This window comes from Danio rerio, chromosome 4 (genome assembly GCF_052040795.2).
Source record: "Danio rerio strain M-AB ecotype USA chromosome 4, GRCz13ab, whole genome shotgun sequence".
Classification (NCBI taxonomy): domain Eukaryota; kingdom Metazoa; phylum Chordata; class Actinopteri; order Cypriniformes; family Danionidae; genus Danio; species Danio rerio.
The window spans coordinates 370001-384901 of record NC_141024.2 but is presented as its reverse complement, the minus strand read 5'-3'; the positions used below and the strand labels follow the sequence as shown (position 1 = coordinate 384901).

At 37.2% G+C, this 14901-nt stretch overlaps 1 protein-coding gene across 3 annotated transcripts; it reads left to right on the top strand.

Annotated features, from left to right (window-relative positions):
• The first annotated feature begins 651 nt into the window (after positions 1-651).
• si:ch73-252i11.1 lies at positions 652-14427 on the top strand. Of its 3 annotated transcripts, XR_015482014.1 has the most exons (13): positions 652-993; positions 3093-3228; positions 3436-3796; positions 5110-5160; positions 5244-5370; positions 6744-7030; positions 7336-7432; positions 7515-7590; positions 7925-8055; positions 8928-9079; positions 9897-11761; positions 11952-12669; positions 14267-14427. XR_015482014.1 is itself a non-coding variant. In NM_001327797.3 (11 exons), the coding sequence occupies exons 1-11, from the start codon at positions 713-715 to the stop codon at positions 10532-10534; spliced, it is 2337 nt and encodes a 778-aa protein (NP_001314726.3). In that variant the 5' UTR covers positions 664-712; the 3' UTR covers positions 10535-12666. The 3 variants fall into 3 exon arrangements, 1 of the variants encoding a protein (NP_001314726.3); XR_015482013.1 differs by having other exon boundaries at positions 9897-12669; NM_001327797.3 differs by lacking the exon at positions 14267-14427 and having other exon boundaries at positions 664-993; positions 9897-12666.
• Positions 14428-14901: the final 474 nt, after the last annotated feature.

Below are 14901 nucleotides of genomic sequence, written 5' to 3'. Positions count from 1 at the left end.
AAAATATTATTTATTGTTGTGCGGTGTGGCAGAAATTATGATAATGTCATGTGACGTGAGTATCCGCAGCTGTATCCCTTCTAGACTTCTGCGGCTGTTGCTAGAATGGCTCAACAGTCTGAAAATGATATTATTTATTAAATTACCCATTAAATTGTATTTTAATTAACATCTACCTCAACCCTCACATACATGTAAAAATATTATTTAAGGAAAGTTTATTTATATAGCACATTTCACACACGAGTAATTCAAAGTGCTTTACTTACATAAACAATTGAATAAAAGAAACAAAATGAAAGTATCAGAAATGAAAAACAACACAGACAAAATCATTAAAAACATTGAAAATGTGTTAAAACAGATTTTAAAGGAATATATTATATTACTGCGACTTTGCTGTATCCCTTCTAAACTGTTTGCTTAAAGGGTTGATGGTAGAAGGGATACAGCTGCGGCCGGAAGTCAACGATAATTATGAATATTATTATTTATCAAATTACCCATTAACTTGTATTTTAAAAACCCTTATCCTTATTTCAACCATCACGGTAATGTAAAAATTATATTTATTATTCTACATTGTCACAAAAATGACGCGCAGCTGTATCCCTTCTAACCTTTAAGTTTCGTTTTCCTTTCGTGTTGTCCGCCGTCAGAATCAGATGATGAACTGAACTGAACTGAACTGCTCCAGACTCGGTTGTGCAGCATGACGGAGGCGGCGATTATTAAGAATATCTGCGCTAATAACGGCTCCATCGCCTATGCGGACCTGCTGTCTGCTCTGGGCATGTATGATGAGGCTCAGGATGTCCTGGATGTGCTCATCAGCCGCAGTGAGAACTGCACGGTCGGCTTCTTCAGCGGACAGAAGCGAGTCATCGTCCGTACCAAAGTGCGCCTGTGTCGGATTCAGAACTGCCCCGCCTGCGACAACCTGCACCTGTGCAAAGGCTTTCTGTTCGGGTTTTGCCGTTTCGACAGAGGAAGGTAGATCTGCTTATTAACTAAAATATACTGTTTATTGAATTGAACTGTTTTTAAAACCCGATAGATTCGAATTATCTAGGGAGTCATACATCAAATGACTCGCGAGTCACTTGACTTCCCGTATGAAAACATAGTAATACTGAATTATACAATAGTGAAGTAGTTGATTTAATCTATAATTTTGGCAATTCTACAGTTGCTATCATAACCCTTGATTAAATATTAATTATGATTTAAGTAATCACTGAAGGCATAGGGAGTCATAAATCAAATGACTCACGAGTCACTTCCCTATTGTGTAGCCTACGGTTGATTTAGTATCCTCACATGAAGAAAAATACTGAACCATACTACAGAAAGATACCTGCATTCATCTGTTTTGGTAATTATACAGTTGCTATGGTAGCACAGTAACTATTTAGAAATTATTAATTATGATTCAAATGATCACGGAAGGCATATAGGGAGTCATGAATCAAATGACTCACGAGTCTTGTATTGTTGACAATGCTGGAACAAAAACAGACAGACGAGAATTACACAAAAAGACTGAGATAACAATCAATTTACATTTACAGTCTTCACATCCACATTATTATTAATAATAATAATAACTACAATAGAAATATATATAGTGAAATAATACAATAACAAATAAAAATACATTAGATAATGCATGGAAGATCTCAAAATATGAAACCAAATAAAGTAAATCAGTCTCTTGCTTTGACTTTTCATATCTCTTGACATCTTCACTTATACCACAAAGTCATCTTTAAACACTAATCTTGCGGGAATTTTGAAGTATTTATGATTACATAAGGTTGCGAAAACTGTATTCGGTATTCCCACACGGAAACTAAATATGCTTAATTAAATGCTAATTAAGTATTTACATTAATCTGTTGTGTTGGTATTTTACGACAACCGTAGGGTATATTATACTACAACACACCACAGTTTACTGTTGTATGAGGAACCAACAGTTTGAACCCAAAAATGCCCAGTCTGTCAGATGAAGAAGAGCCGCAGTCAGAGATCCATTTGAAGATAGTGTAGTTTCATCAGCAGAGGCCAGCTTCAACACTCACACAGAGTTCATACGCAGCTCTGCTTTCAATCTCAAAACATCAACAATTATACTCTCACATAACGTCAATAACTGCGTCATACTGTACATACAGGTGTTTGACCTGACTGGTTAAAACACAGATAGACTTTAAATTTCAACATGTGTGTGTGTGTGTGTGTGTGTGTGTGTGTGTGTGTGCATACAATTCTGAACAAGCACACAAAAGTCAGACAGTGACTAGACTGTTCAGAGCTGACCCCAGACCTGTGAAATGGTCCCCAAATGAATAGATCACACACGCACACACACAAAGTACACTCTGTTTTTTACCCAAGGCTGATCTGGCTGGGTAAATTCAAACAACTTTATTAATAATCATAAAGACGTGAGAAAGGACATGTGTTACTCCATCCTGGAGCAGATGTACATCAGAACACCCACACCATCACTGTAGTGAAGCTGCTGCAGTATAGTCATATAGTTTATTAAACTCGATTGTGCAGTCGCTACAATGATTTGATGTTTACATTCTTAATCTGGTTGTCATAGGTGTGTGTGTTTGTGTGTGTGTGTGTGTGTGTGTGTGTGTGTGAAGCAAACCACACCCTGAATCTGTCATGCGGGCACACGTCACTGGATATGATGGAGCACAATCATGCATGAGCTGAAACTAAACTGATAACAGCATCAGTGACCGTGTCAGGGCTGCAGATTGATTACAGTATTGCTTCACATTTAATCCTAGAGACATTATGATGCAGACACACATCCTCTCAGCAGCAGAAATGAACCGCTTCTGATGAAATCCTCACCGGGATTCAGATGCGATGTGAAAAGCAACAGTCCGAGTACTGAACCCTGCGGTACTCCTTAAAGAAATGATGAGTTTGATGATTGTAACTCTAAACCAGGGGTCACCAACATTAATCTGTACCCAAGAAGTAGCTGTCAGTTTCATAAAGTTTGGTGACCCCTGCTCTGAGTCAGATTGAGCTCAGAAGCGTGATGACTGTGTTTTGCTCCACAGGAGAGGATGCCGCTTCAGTCATGATCTCGATTCTGCTCATAATCTGATGGTTCTGATGGCTAACGGCCTGAACACACTCGACCTGAAAGAGCTGCGGATCCTGCTTCTGCAGAGCGACAACACACTCCTGCCGGCGGTGAGCACACACACACACACACACACACACACACTACAGTTCGAGGTCAATAATATAATCTATTCCATCACACACTAATGTTAACCTGATCTGCTTCCGGATCAGATTTATTAGCATGAGTTTGCCTGAATTAGATACTGATGTCAGATACTGGGGTCTACAGTGGTCTAACCAGCAGTGGTCTAATGAAGCAGGTGTGTTTCTCAGGTGTGTCACTCCTATAATAATGGCGTGGGTGAGTACGGCCGCTGTCTGGACGCGGAGGCCTGTAAGCGGCTGCACATCTGCGAGCGCTACCTGCAGGGTCACTGCGACTGCACGCGCGCTCACGACTTCTACGAACCGCATCCGCTGAAGACGCTGCAGGACCGCGGCGTCCCTACTGAGCTCATGGCCCTGATGAAGGATCTGTACTCCAACATCGAGGCCCTGCGGCGGACCAACAGGAACAAACCAAACACGGCTCCAAACAACAGGAGAGGCCCGAATGTGAACAACCGCAGGTCATCCAGTGTGGAGTTTACTGCAGCCAACAGAGAAACTGAGGCGACTCAGCACACTTACACTGGTAACACACACTCACAAATTCACTAAAAGTGTGTGTGTGTGTGTGTGTGTGTTTTTTTTGATTGTTTTATTTAATTTTATTTTTACTAGAATTCACTAATTCACATTTTAAAAACGTTTCAATTAGTTCATTTGTATTACTATATTATATTATATTATATTATATTATATTATATTATATTATATTATATTATATTATATTATATTATGTTATGATATATTATATCATATTATATTATATTACATTATATTATGTTATATTATGTTATATTATATTATATTATATTATATTATATTATATTATATTATATTATATTATATTATGTTATGATATATTATATCATATTATATTATATTACATTATATTATGTTATATTATGTTATATTATATTATATTATATTATATTATATTATATTATATTATATTATATTATATTATATTATATTATATCATATTATATTATATTATATTATATTATTTTATATTATGTTATATTATATTATATTATTTTATATTATGTTATATTATATTATATTATTTTATATTATATTATATTACATTATATTATTTGTGTTTTTTGTATTATATAATATTTAATTATACTATTATTTGTTATTTTGTGTAATGCTGTACATTATTTTATTTTCTGCAATTTGAAAATTTGATCTAATTTTATTAAAAGCCATTTTATGTTTAATATTTTTATTTAATTAAATAGATTTTTGCTTATTCTGTTCTATTTTTGTTTATAATAATTGTAATTTTTTTAAGCTTTAGTTAAGTTTACAAGAATATTCTGGATATTTACATTTTTATTCTTTAATTTTTATTTTACTATTTTGTTTAAATTATATTATATTGTATTATTTTTCTGTCAGTTGTTTTGTATTTAATGATGTACAGTATTTGATTTTCTGTCATTCGCGAAGTTCACCACAGGAGGGCGCATTTCCTCTACATTTACTAAAATACATATTATATTTAATATCTTTATTTTATTCATTCATTTTTGCTTATTCTATCGAAAAGTATATATATATATAATATATTTTTTATTTTATTTCACTATACTTTATATTCCATATATTAAAACTTTTCAATCAATTAATTTGTTTTATGTTATATTATGTTGTATTATATTATTTTTCTGTCAGTTATTTTGTGCTTATCAACTAACTCACCCTCACACCCACACCCACACACCCACACACACACACACAGACACACAGACACACACACACACACACACACACACACACACACACACTAATTCAGTGTTTTGATTATTCTGAACTGTGTGTCTTTTCTTTCAGAGAAAAGTGAGATCTGCATGTACTTCATCAAAGGACACTGCAAACACGGCGGTAAGATCAGTTCAGTTCTGTCCTCGTCTGAATCCCTGAGTCGTGTTCACTGAATCACTGGGTCATGTTGACTCGTGTTTTAGGCACGTGCAGGAGGGAGCACTCCATTCTGCCGTATAAATGGGAAGTTAAGGAGGGATCAGTGTGGAAAGCTCTTCCTGACAACGAGGCCATCGAGAAAGATTACTGTGATCCTACTAATATATACAGGTGTGTGTGTGAGTTGGGGATTCACACAGGAGAAGTGCTTTAACATATAGCACAGCTCCGGGATGTGATTCTTCCGTATAAATAGAGATTTCTGTATTTTCCGACCCCTGTAATTTGCGTAAATCCAAAGTTTTTTGTTGTTGAGGGGACGGGTCTCTATCGTCAATACTGCAGACGACCTGCTTCATTCTGGACATTCAGGGATATAATTGTAGACCTACCTAGGCTACTGTGTATATAGCATAAGGAATATATGTATATAATAGCCTAAATTTATTAACGCCATTTTATATTTAATATTTTTATTTAATTAATTGATTTTTGTTTATTATGTTGTATTGCATTTTGTTCATAATATTTTTATAAATAATTCTAGTTTAGTTTAATTTAGTTTGCTAGATTCTATTATATATTTAACTATTTTTTAATTGTTAAAATTACAAAAAAATAGTATTTTACTACCAGTTTATATTATATTATAACAGTTTAGGGTATATTATGTCATATTATATTATATTATATTATATTATATTATATTATATTATATTATATTATATTATATTATATTATATTATATTGTATTATATTATATTATATTATTTTGTGGCAGTTTTTTGTATGTAATGCTGTACAGTATTTGATTAACTGTATTTCACTTTTTTATATTATATTATATTATATTGTATTATATTATATTATATTATATTGTACTATTTTATATTATATTATATAATATTGTATTGTATTATATTAAATTATATTGTATTATATTATATTATATTGTATTATATTATATTATATTATTGTATTTTTATTATATTATATTTTTTATTATATTGTATTATATTATATTTATTATCTTATATTAAATTATTTTATATTTAATAATATTATATTATATTATATATTGTATCATTTTTCTGTCAATTTTGTGTTTAATGCTGTTCAGTATTTTATTTTCTGTCATTTTCGAATTTTACCACAGGAGGGCGCATTTTCCTCTAAATTCACTAAAATGCATTCTATATTTATTATTTTCATTAAATTTATTGACTTTTACTTATTCTGTCGTATTGTATATTTAATAATAATATTATTTTATTTGCATTTTGCTTTAATTTAGTTTACTAAAATCTCTCTTTATATTTATATATATATATATGCCTGCGTGTGTTTAAGTAATAAAATATTATATATGCAGTGCAGCTCTGTTTATCCTCATATTGGGGAACTGCGTGCAACAACGTATAGTTATGTCAACTTACAGCACAACTTCAGTCTTGTTTTGCATTGTTTTAATATAAATGAACATCATCACTGTAGATGTGCATTCAGCAGTGAGTGAATGAGTGTGGTTTCTGTGCTCCTGCAAGCTCTGGGCGGTTCCCGGTGTGTTTCGACACCATGACGCAGGGCTGTGTGGCGGTGCGGCGTCTCTCCACGGTGTCCTCTGTCCTCCAGCCCTCCTTCATCCTGACCACCGAGTGGCTCTGGTTCTGGGAGGACGAGTTTGGAAACTGGATCCAGTACGCCAGCGCGGACGGCGGCCATAAGATATCCTCCATCACCAGTGCAGAGCTGGAGCAGAAATATCAGGCGGACCAGAGCGCAGTGCTGGAGTTCAGCGCCGGGTCACAGACGTACACGCTCAGCTTCCAGGGTAAACACACACATCTCATCATCACACTGGCACACTTACTGTCCTCCAAAAATCCTCCAATAATCTCATATCCGGATAGTGATATATAGCATGTATATATAGCCAGATCTGTCCGTTCACCTGAATGAATGGTCTATCTAAATTGGACACCTGTACAGGACTGCATCTTAATATAAAGTGCATAAACACTACAGCGTAATATCAAACGGCAGACTCTTTAATTCATCCACACGACACATATATCATCATATTGCACAGGCCTGGTGTTCAGGACTAATATATAGTGAATCTGTCCTTCTCCTCAGACATGATCCAAACAAACAAGCAGTACAAAACCAAAAAAGTGATCAGACGCCGCCCCAAATTCGTCTCCGCCGCAGATGTGAAGACGATCAAGAGCACGTGAGGATGACTGCACACTCCTTCTCTCTGTCAGACTCTATGAATGCTGATTAATCTCTGATATCTCCTCCTGTGCTCTCAGGAAACGAGCACCAATCAGCTTCAAGACTCTGCCGGAGCACTGGGACAAAGCGCTGACTCCTGAAACGGGATGCAAGGTTTGAGGACTATAAAGACTCTCGTTCACAACAAACACCATCACTATAAAGATATAGGTGTAATAATGTGTGACAGTGTTTACCAGCTGAGGAAGAATGAAACACTGACAGCCAATTAGAATCCAGTAAAACACTGACAGCCAATCAGCAGATTAAAGACAGGAGCAGAGAAGAGAGCGCTCTTTCATTATCACAGCTGTCTATCAATGCCAACGTGTGCAGTGTAAATGCAAATATACAGTCACAAACAATCAGATGTGCAGGTTATGAGTGATATATATATATATATATAGTGATGAGTTTGGTATATAACTCTATATGTGTGTTGACGCAGAGAGTGCAGCTGACAAAAACCACAGCCGAATTCATCAAAATACAGGAGCTGTTCAACCGCACCATGCGGGGATTCACCATCCAGAATATCGAGAGGATCCAGAACAAAGCATTGTGGGAGGTGTTCCAGTGGTGAGTCCATCACAGCACTGACTTATATAACATCCTGAAAGTTGTGTGCACCTGCTTTGAAGACATTTTGACTGCGTAACAGGAGCGTAACAGTGTCCTGTTGCATAGTTCCGTGTCCTGTCAATCATCTCAACACACCATTCACATTTCTGTCATGTTTAAAGTCATCGTGAACTCAAAATAAAGGGATATAAATGTTAGTTTTAAGGATATATATAATCTAGTGTGCTCAAATTCCCATTAGGATGAAATAAACCTGATATAAACGTCTTAATCATGCAGTTTTTCTCTTCCTTCTAAATCATGAATGCTTTATTTTGATGTTGTCTTATAGTAGATCTTCTGACCAATCAGATGCTCTCTAGTGTCTGGAATGCCCCGCCCCTTTTTTATCATTGGCTGTTCATTTGATGTGCTTGAGCTTAACCTCTCGTTGGCAGAGCTGGGAGTAAAAACAGCACGCTATTGGCTGATTTTTAAAAAGGGGAGGAGCTACACTGTGAATAATCCTAAAATAGTAGTCTTGTTTTTCTCTTTGACATACGATTATATTTCTTCCCTTATTGGCAGATTATTTTGCTCGTTTTAATGACAACAATTGCTTAATTTTAGTTCATTATTTCTGAAAACAAGACTAGATGTGTTGCTTGTCTATAAAATGCTTCTTGATTTAAGAGTTTGTAGATATTCAGACCAGAAATAAGACTAAACGTCTAAAGAAGAAGCCGTTTTTACAGTGTAGCATGCCAAATATTTCATAGGCGACACATCTGCAATTCTCTCTGGTAATTTACACTGTATGACTTCCACATGAATGAGCACCGATTTATCTGCATAAGATGATGGTTTCCATGTGTTTGCGTGTCCTGCAGGCAGAAGGACTGCATGAAGAAGAACAGCAGAGGCAGAGATGTGTCCGAGAAGCAGCTCTTCCACGGCACCGACTCCAAATTCGTGGACACAATCTGCCTGAACAACTTTGACTGGAGGATCTGTGGAGTCAACGGGACCGCCTACGGGAAAGGTGAAGCTCGGAGAATAGCGTAACTAATAAGGCTGCATGAGACTAGGGGTGTGCGGTCAGCATTATTTAATGATAATATTGACATTCAGGGTGTCTTAAAAAGTCGTAAAAGGGAGATATTATGCAAACAAATGATATTTATAAGGGGTTTAAACCCAGTTGTGTGTCAGCGGTGTGTGAATATCTCCATCTCACTAATGAATTGGTTTCATTTGTTGTAATCAGACTTGATATAAACGGTCTGCAGAAACACTTTGATTGGCATTCTCCCTTTGTACGTGTCATCAAAGCCCCGCCCACTAGTGACCATCTCTATCTCATTAGCATAAAGAGCCCTGAGTGAGAAGCAGCCGTCCGATATTAGAGTTTGTGATCTGCCATTATGCTGACACACAGGCGCTTATAGCTCCGCCCTCTTTGTAAAATCTCATTTGAATTTAAAGTGACAGTCACCAAAACGCCACAATAAGGATCAAAGCCTGAAAGTCTTAGCTTCATCATCTGTGTGCTGTTCTCAGCTCAAACTCCACTACACACTCATCAGAGACTTATTTAATCCTTTAGAAAGAGGCAGTATAGGGTCTGCTTTAAATCTGTGCACCAAAGTATCCAAGATTGGCAATCATCAAGGTTAAACATGTCATTTTCATGTCTGTGTGGTGACTTTGAAGGTGTTATGAACATACTCAAGCGGACAGTTTTCTCATATTAGTACTGATCAGTAGTGTAGTCTATATTTTTAACAGCCCCACTACATCATTATGACAATATTAGGACCAGACTATGAGCTGAACTCATGACTGATGTCTTTCTGCAGGCAGTTATTTTGCCAGGGATGCCAAATATTCTCACAGCTACACCAACAACTCGGGCACGCGCTCCATGTTCGTCTGCCGCATCCTGGTGGGCGACTACACCAAAGGAGACTCCAGCTACCTGCGGCCTCCGTCCAAAGATGGAGGAGACACCGTCTTCTATGACAGCTGTGTGAATGACGTCTGCGACCCGTCTATATTCGTGGTGTTCGAGAAGCACCAGATCTACCCGGAGTATTTAATCCAGTACAGAGACTCCAGCGAGTGGGCATCTCCTGCTGTACGGCCAGCGGTGACCACAACAAGAGCGGTTCCCGCCAGCATCAGGACCACGCCCTCGTATAACTCCTCCCACTTTACCTCATCAAACACCTCCTCCTCTGTTAAATCCTCCCATGTTGCCTCCTCAAACACCTCCTCCTGGGTTAACTCCTCCCCCTTTAACTCTTCCCCCAACACCGCCTCTTCATATAACTCGACCTCCTTTGCTTACTCAAACTCCGCCTCCACTACTAACTCCTCCCCCTTTAACTCCTCCCCCAGCACCTCCTCCTATGTTCATCTATCTCGATCTGCTTCCGTGTATTCACCTCCGCCTCGAAAACCTGCAAAGGCAGAAAATTCCTGCGTGATCTCCTGAATGTGTAACACACTGCGTCCGAAATCACATACACTCAGGCTGCGTTTCAATTTAAACATGCTTAAATACACTTAAAGACTCTTAATAAAGTGTGTCCTATATAGTGTGAATAGCATCGGGATGTGCCACGTCCACCCTGATGTAGGGATGTAACAATTCACTCGACAATTCAATCATATTCACGATTTTAATTTCATGATACAGTTTTTATACAAAGATTCAGTTTTTATAATAAAATAGGATTGCATAGTGAATAAAAAGCTGGTCTTTTATTAGACTATTGCTGTACGTTTATTTAAAAACAAACCCCAAACCCTCAAATACGCTACACAAATAAAATAAATCTCCTCACATGAACACAGTCAGACTCTTTCCCTTTAAATACACTATATATGAAGCTAAGATGCAGCATGAGCAGTTGTTAATGTAGATTAGACTGTATAATTACACAATCTGAAGCAATAACAGAATGTTTTCACTTGTAGTTTAGTGAAACTGTTCTAATATATAAAATGGGAAGGAAACAGCAGCTGCAGACTCACTCTCTGCCAGCAGATGGTGCTGGTGAACAGCAGTGATGTAGTGTTTCCATGGTTACCGATGTAAATAAAGCAGCTGCGCAGATCAACACGACTGTAATATGCAGCGTTCATATTTAACAATGGGAAACTAGTGCTTTTATCACATCTTCATGCGCGCCATGAAGCATTCGCTAGTGCAAATATGTCTGATAATCCATATCTTTTACGAACATTCATGAAAACTGTTATTTCTGCGCAAAATTTTGACGAGAAATTTGCAGATTTATGCAGAATAATTGTGGAAGTATCGCAACTAAAAACATAAAACATGAAATAAATATAATGACTATTATTTTATTAATTACTACGCAAAGGCATTTGTTTTGTAAACGAAGTCTCTCGTATAATACAGCTACTAAATGACAGAAAATATTACTATACAAACTGTATTATATAAACATTTGCATATTAGTAATAAAATTATTGAAATTATTATAAAATCTGAATAAATATATACTTATGCACATTTACGCAAGTGAATAAATAGATGCATTGATCAGCTTTAAAATCTGCGGAAATCTGTGCGTGCATATTCGTGTGGGCCTACTTGCGTTATTAACTTGCTTTCATTCGTTTAGTTTTTTGTTATCGTGCTCTGATTCATTCGGCACTTGACTCGTCACTTATTTGAACAGTGTTTTAACCTGTTGTTGTTATCATTTCATCATTATCACATGACCTGTGCGCAACAGTTGCGTCGTTTTACTATCATTTATAAATGTCACGTATAGTAGTGCCATCCGTGTACTTCTAAAGTACTTTTTTTTACCAAACTATGAATTTAGATGTACTACTGGACTTGCATACTGTTTTTCACATACTGCATATTAGGGAAGTATGTGGTTTTGGACGCACTACAAAGATGGAGAGAGCCAGATTAAACGTTCATATTGACAATCAGGTTGCATAAAATGGCATTATAGTAGTTTTGGTGATTTATACTCTGATTAAAAGTGCAATGAAACCAACAGATCCTCACTTTTGTACCGAGTGCATCAAAAGCCTTTCCAAAAAAGAAGCAGTTTATAAAATGTTATAATCAATAAACTAAAGCAAACATCACCAGACTACTTATTTAAAGCACAGAAGTAGATGAACATCAGACAAAAAGACAACGGTTGTGCTTTACTGAGGGGAAAACTACAATCCCACAAAGCACATTAAGAAGACCTGAGGAATACTGATTTATAGTTGATTATTTTATAGAAGCGTCACACTTCAAATTCAGTGCAACATATATATTTACATACACCGAGTGTTGATTTGATCATTTACAGGGCTTCTAGGAGTGGGTGGAGCTAAGGATCTGTTTTATTCGGAGTCTCTGATTGGTGGGTTTTCTGTGCAGCATCATGGGTAATGTAGTCTTGCTGCATGTATTACACTGTTGTTTAGAGAAAATCGTCTGAACCGATTGGTTATCCAATGGGGGAAATGATGAAGCTTTTACACAATAAAATGTTTCGTTGTTGTTGATTGGATGGTGAAATGTGGGCGTGGCTTAAATAACTGCATGGACACATGAGTTTTGACGTTTTCTTGAAATATTAAAGAGCCCATATTATACATGAAATAGGGTCATATCCTGGTTGTAAGGGTCTCCAACAACAGTCTAATATGCATGCAAGGTCAAAAAACACTTTCATGGTCTTATAATCTGCATTTATTTTTACCTAATTATCCCAGCGACTCCTGTATGAATCGTCCAGTGATTCATTTGTTCCCAAACCCCTCCTTAGCGCGGAGCTAATCTGCGCTGATTGGACCGATGACAGTCTGTCGCGATTGGTCGACTGCCTTCAGTCAGAGAGGGAAATGGCCAATAGCTAATCAGCAATTTAAAAAGTAATCACAGTTCATACACGCTCGATAGTGCAGACGTGGATTTTAGCTGCCACACTATGGCGAGTGGATAGTGCCACGGATAACCGAACGAAGGAGACAGTCGTGTACTGGCCATACCACACACACACAAAAACACACACACACCTCCGGATGACAACGCTCCCGCTTCCGCCCGCACCCGCCAGGTTTTAGCCTGAGAACCCGCTCCGTTTTCTGCCCGCCGCGCCCGGTCCCGCTAGAGCGGAGAACACAACCAAAAATCACCCAGTATACAGTCCAGACAGCTAAGCTGTCGTTCGTTCGTTCGCTCGCTCTCTCTCTCTCTCTCTCTCTCTCTCTCTCTCATACGCGCGCGTGCGCACTAACACACACACAAGCACCACGCAGACTCTCTCTTTCTAATTCGCATAGCAATATCCGTGATATTGCTAGACAGCCAGCTCCCGTCCCAAATTAAACCCGTTACCGACCGCTCCCGCGATTTATTCGGAAATTTATTCCCGCGGCTGTCCCCGCGCCAGATTTCTGCGGCGCGGGAATAAATTTCCGAATAAATCGCGGGAGCAGAACTCTAGCACGGAGCTCCATAAACAAACAGCACGCGTCGCGTTTTTAACGTGACTTTGCACGCGATAAGAGAATATATCCAGTTAACCTGATACAGTACACGCGGTTACAAGTAACAAATCACAACTAAATACATTTGCAAGCTAGAGTCAACGAGGCAACAACTTTAACCGCACGTACTTACACTTGAGAAATGGAAGAAACCCATCCTGATGTCCATCAGTAAGTTACTGATCCTTCCTTTAACAAACGCAGATGAAGTATTCTTTGTAGCATGTAGCTTCCAGAAGTTTCCAGTAGTTTCCAACTGCTTGGCTATAATGCTGAGGTTTCATCTTTGGGTAGAGACTCAATATATCCATCTGCAATGTGACTTCAATCGACCGGCATGTTTGTGTGCGTGTGTTTGTGGGTGTGCGTGTGTTTGTGGGTGTGTGTGTGTCTGGGTTACTGCGTCAGAGGGCGGGGCCTCAGGTTTGAAATCTCCCGGGTTTGCGCGTGCACGTGAAAAACTTTGTTTCGTTCGTACGTCATGGCGAAACACCTAATGAGTCGGTATCAAGGCGACTCGTTTGAAGCACTATGAATCGACTCTTTTATAGATGAATCAACAGTTTTAAACACTGTATTCTTACAGATTTAAGCCTTAGCTGGATACTTCACTTCACTTAGAGCTGTGTTACACACTACATGGAGGGGAATTTTCAAAAACCCATAATATGGGCTCTTTAATGCCAAGATATTAAAAAATATCACACAGTGATGAGTTCCTCATAATTCAATAGAGGAAACACATTTTCTATTTCAGGTCTGCTTTAATTGAAATTATTGATCTTTTCTTGGATCTTTGTACTAATCTTAATATTTGAGATATACAGAATAAAGCTTTCTAATATACAAGTTTTTTGTCATTTTTATAGTTTTCTGATAATCCTTTCCTTGTACTGTGGTTTTACTGTATTGAACTATTTCTGTAAACATATAAATATATATTTATTAATTATACAGAATAATGATTCAAATGTGTATAAGGTCTGTTCTTGTTTTAAGTGTATTTATAACAATAACTGAATAGACGATGATGCTTATTGATTACATATTGATCTCAATCTTACACATTTAATTCTATTTTTGACCCAAAGAGATGAATTTAAAGAAAATATTAACATGTTTTGAGATTTTAGTCTTTTTTTTTTTTTTAAGAGTAAACACAAATAAAAATATTAACAAGAGAAACAACTACCTATACAGATGGCATCGCTTAGTTATCGATCATATGTTTGCTATTCTGATCAATAAATCTTCTGTGGTGCAGATCCTGCATCTTTTATCTGCGCACGCGCACGTAATGTGGCGCTCGTTAAATATTCATGA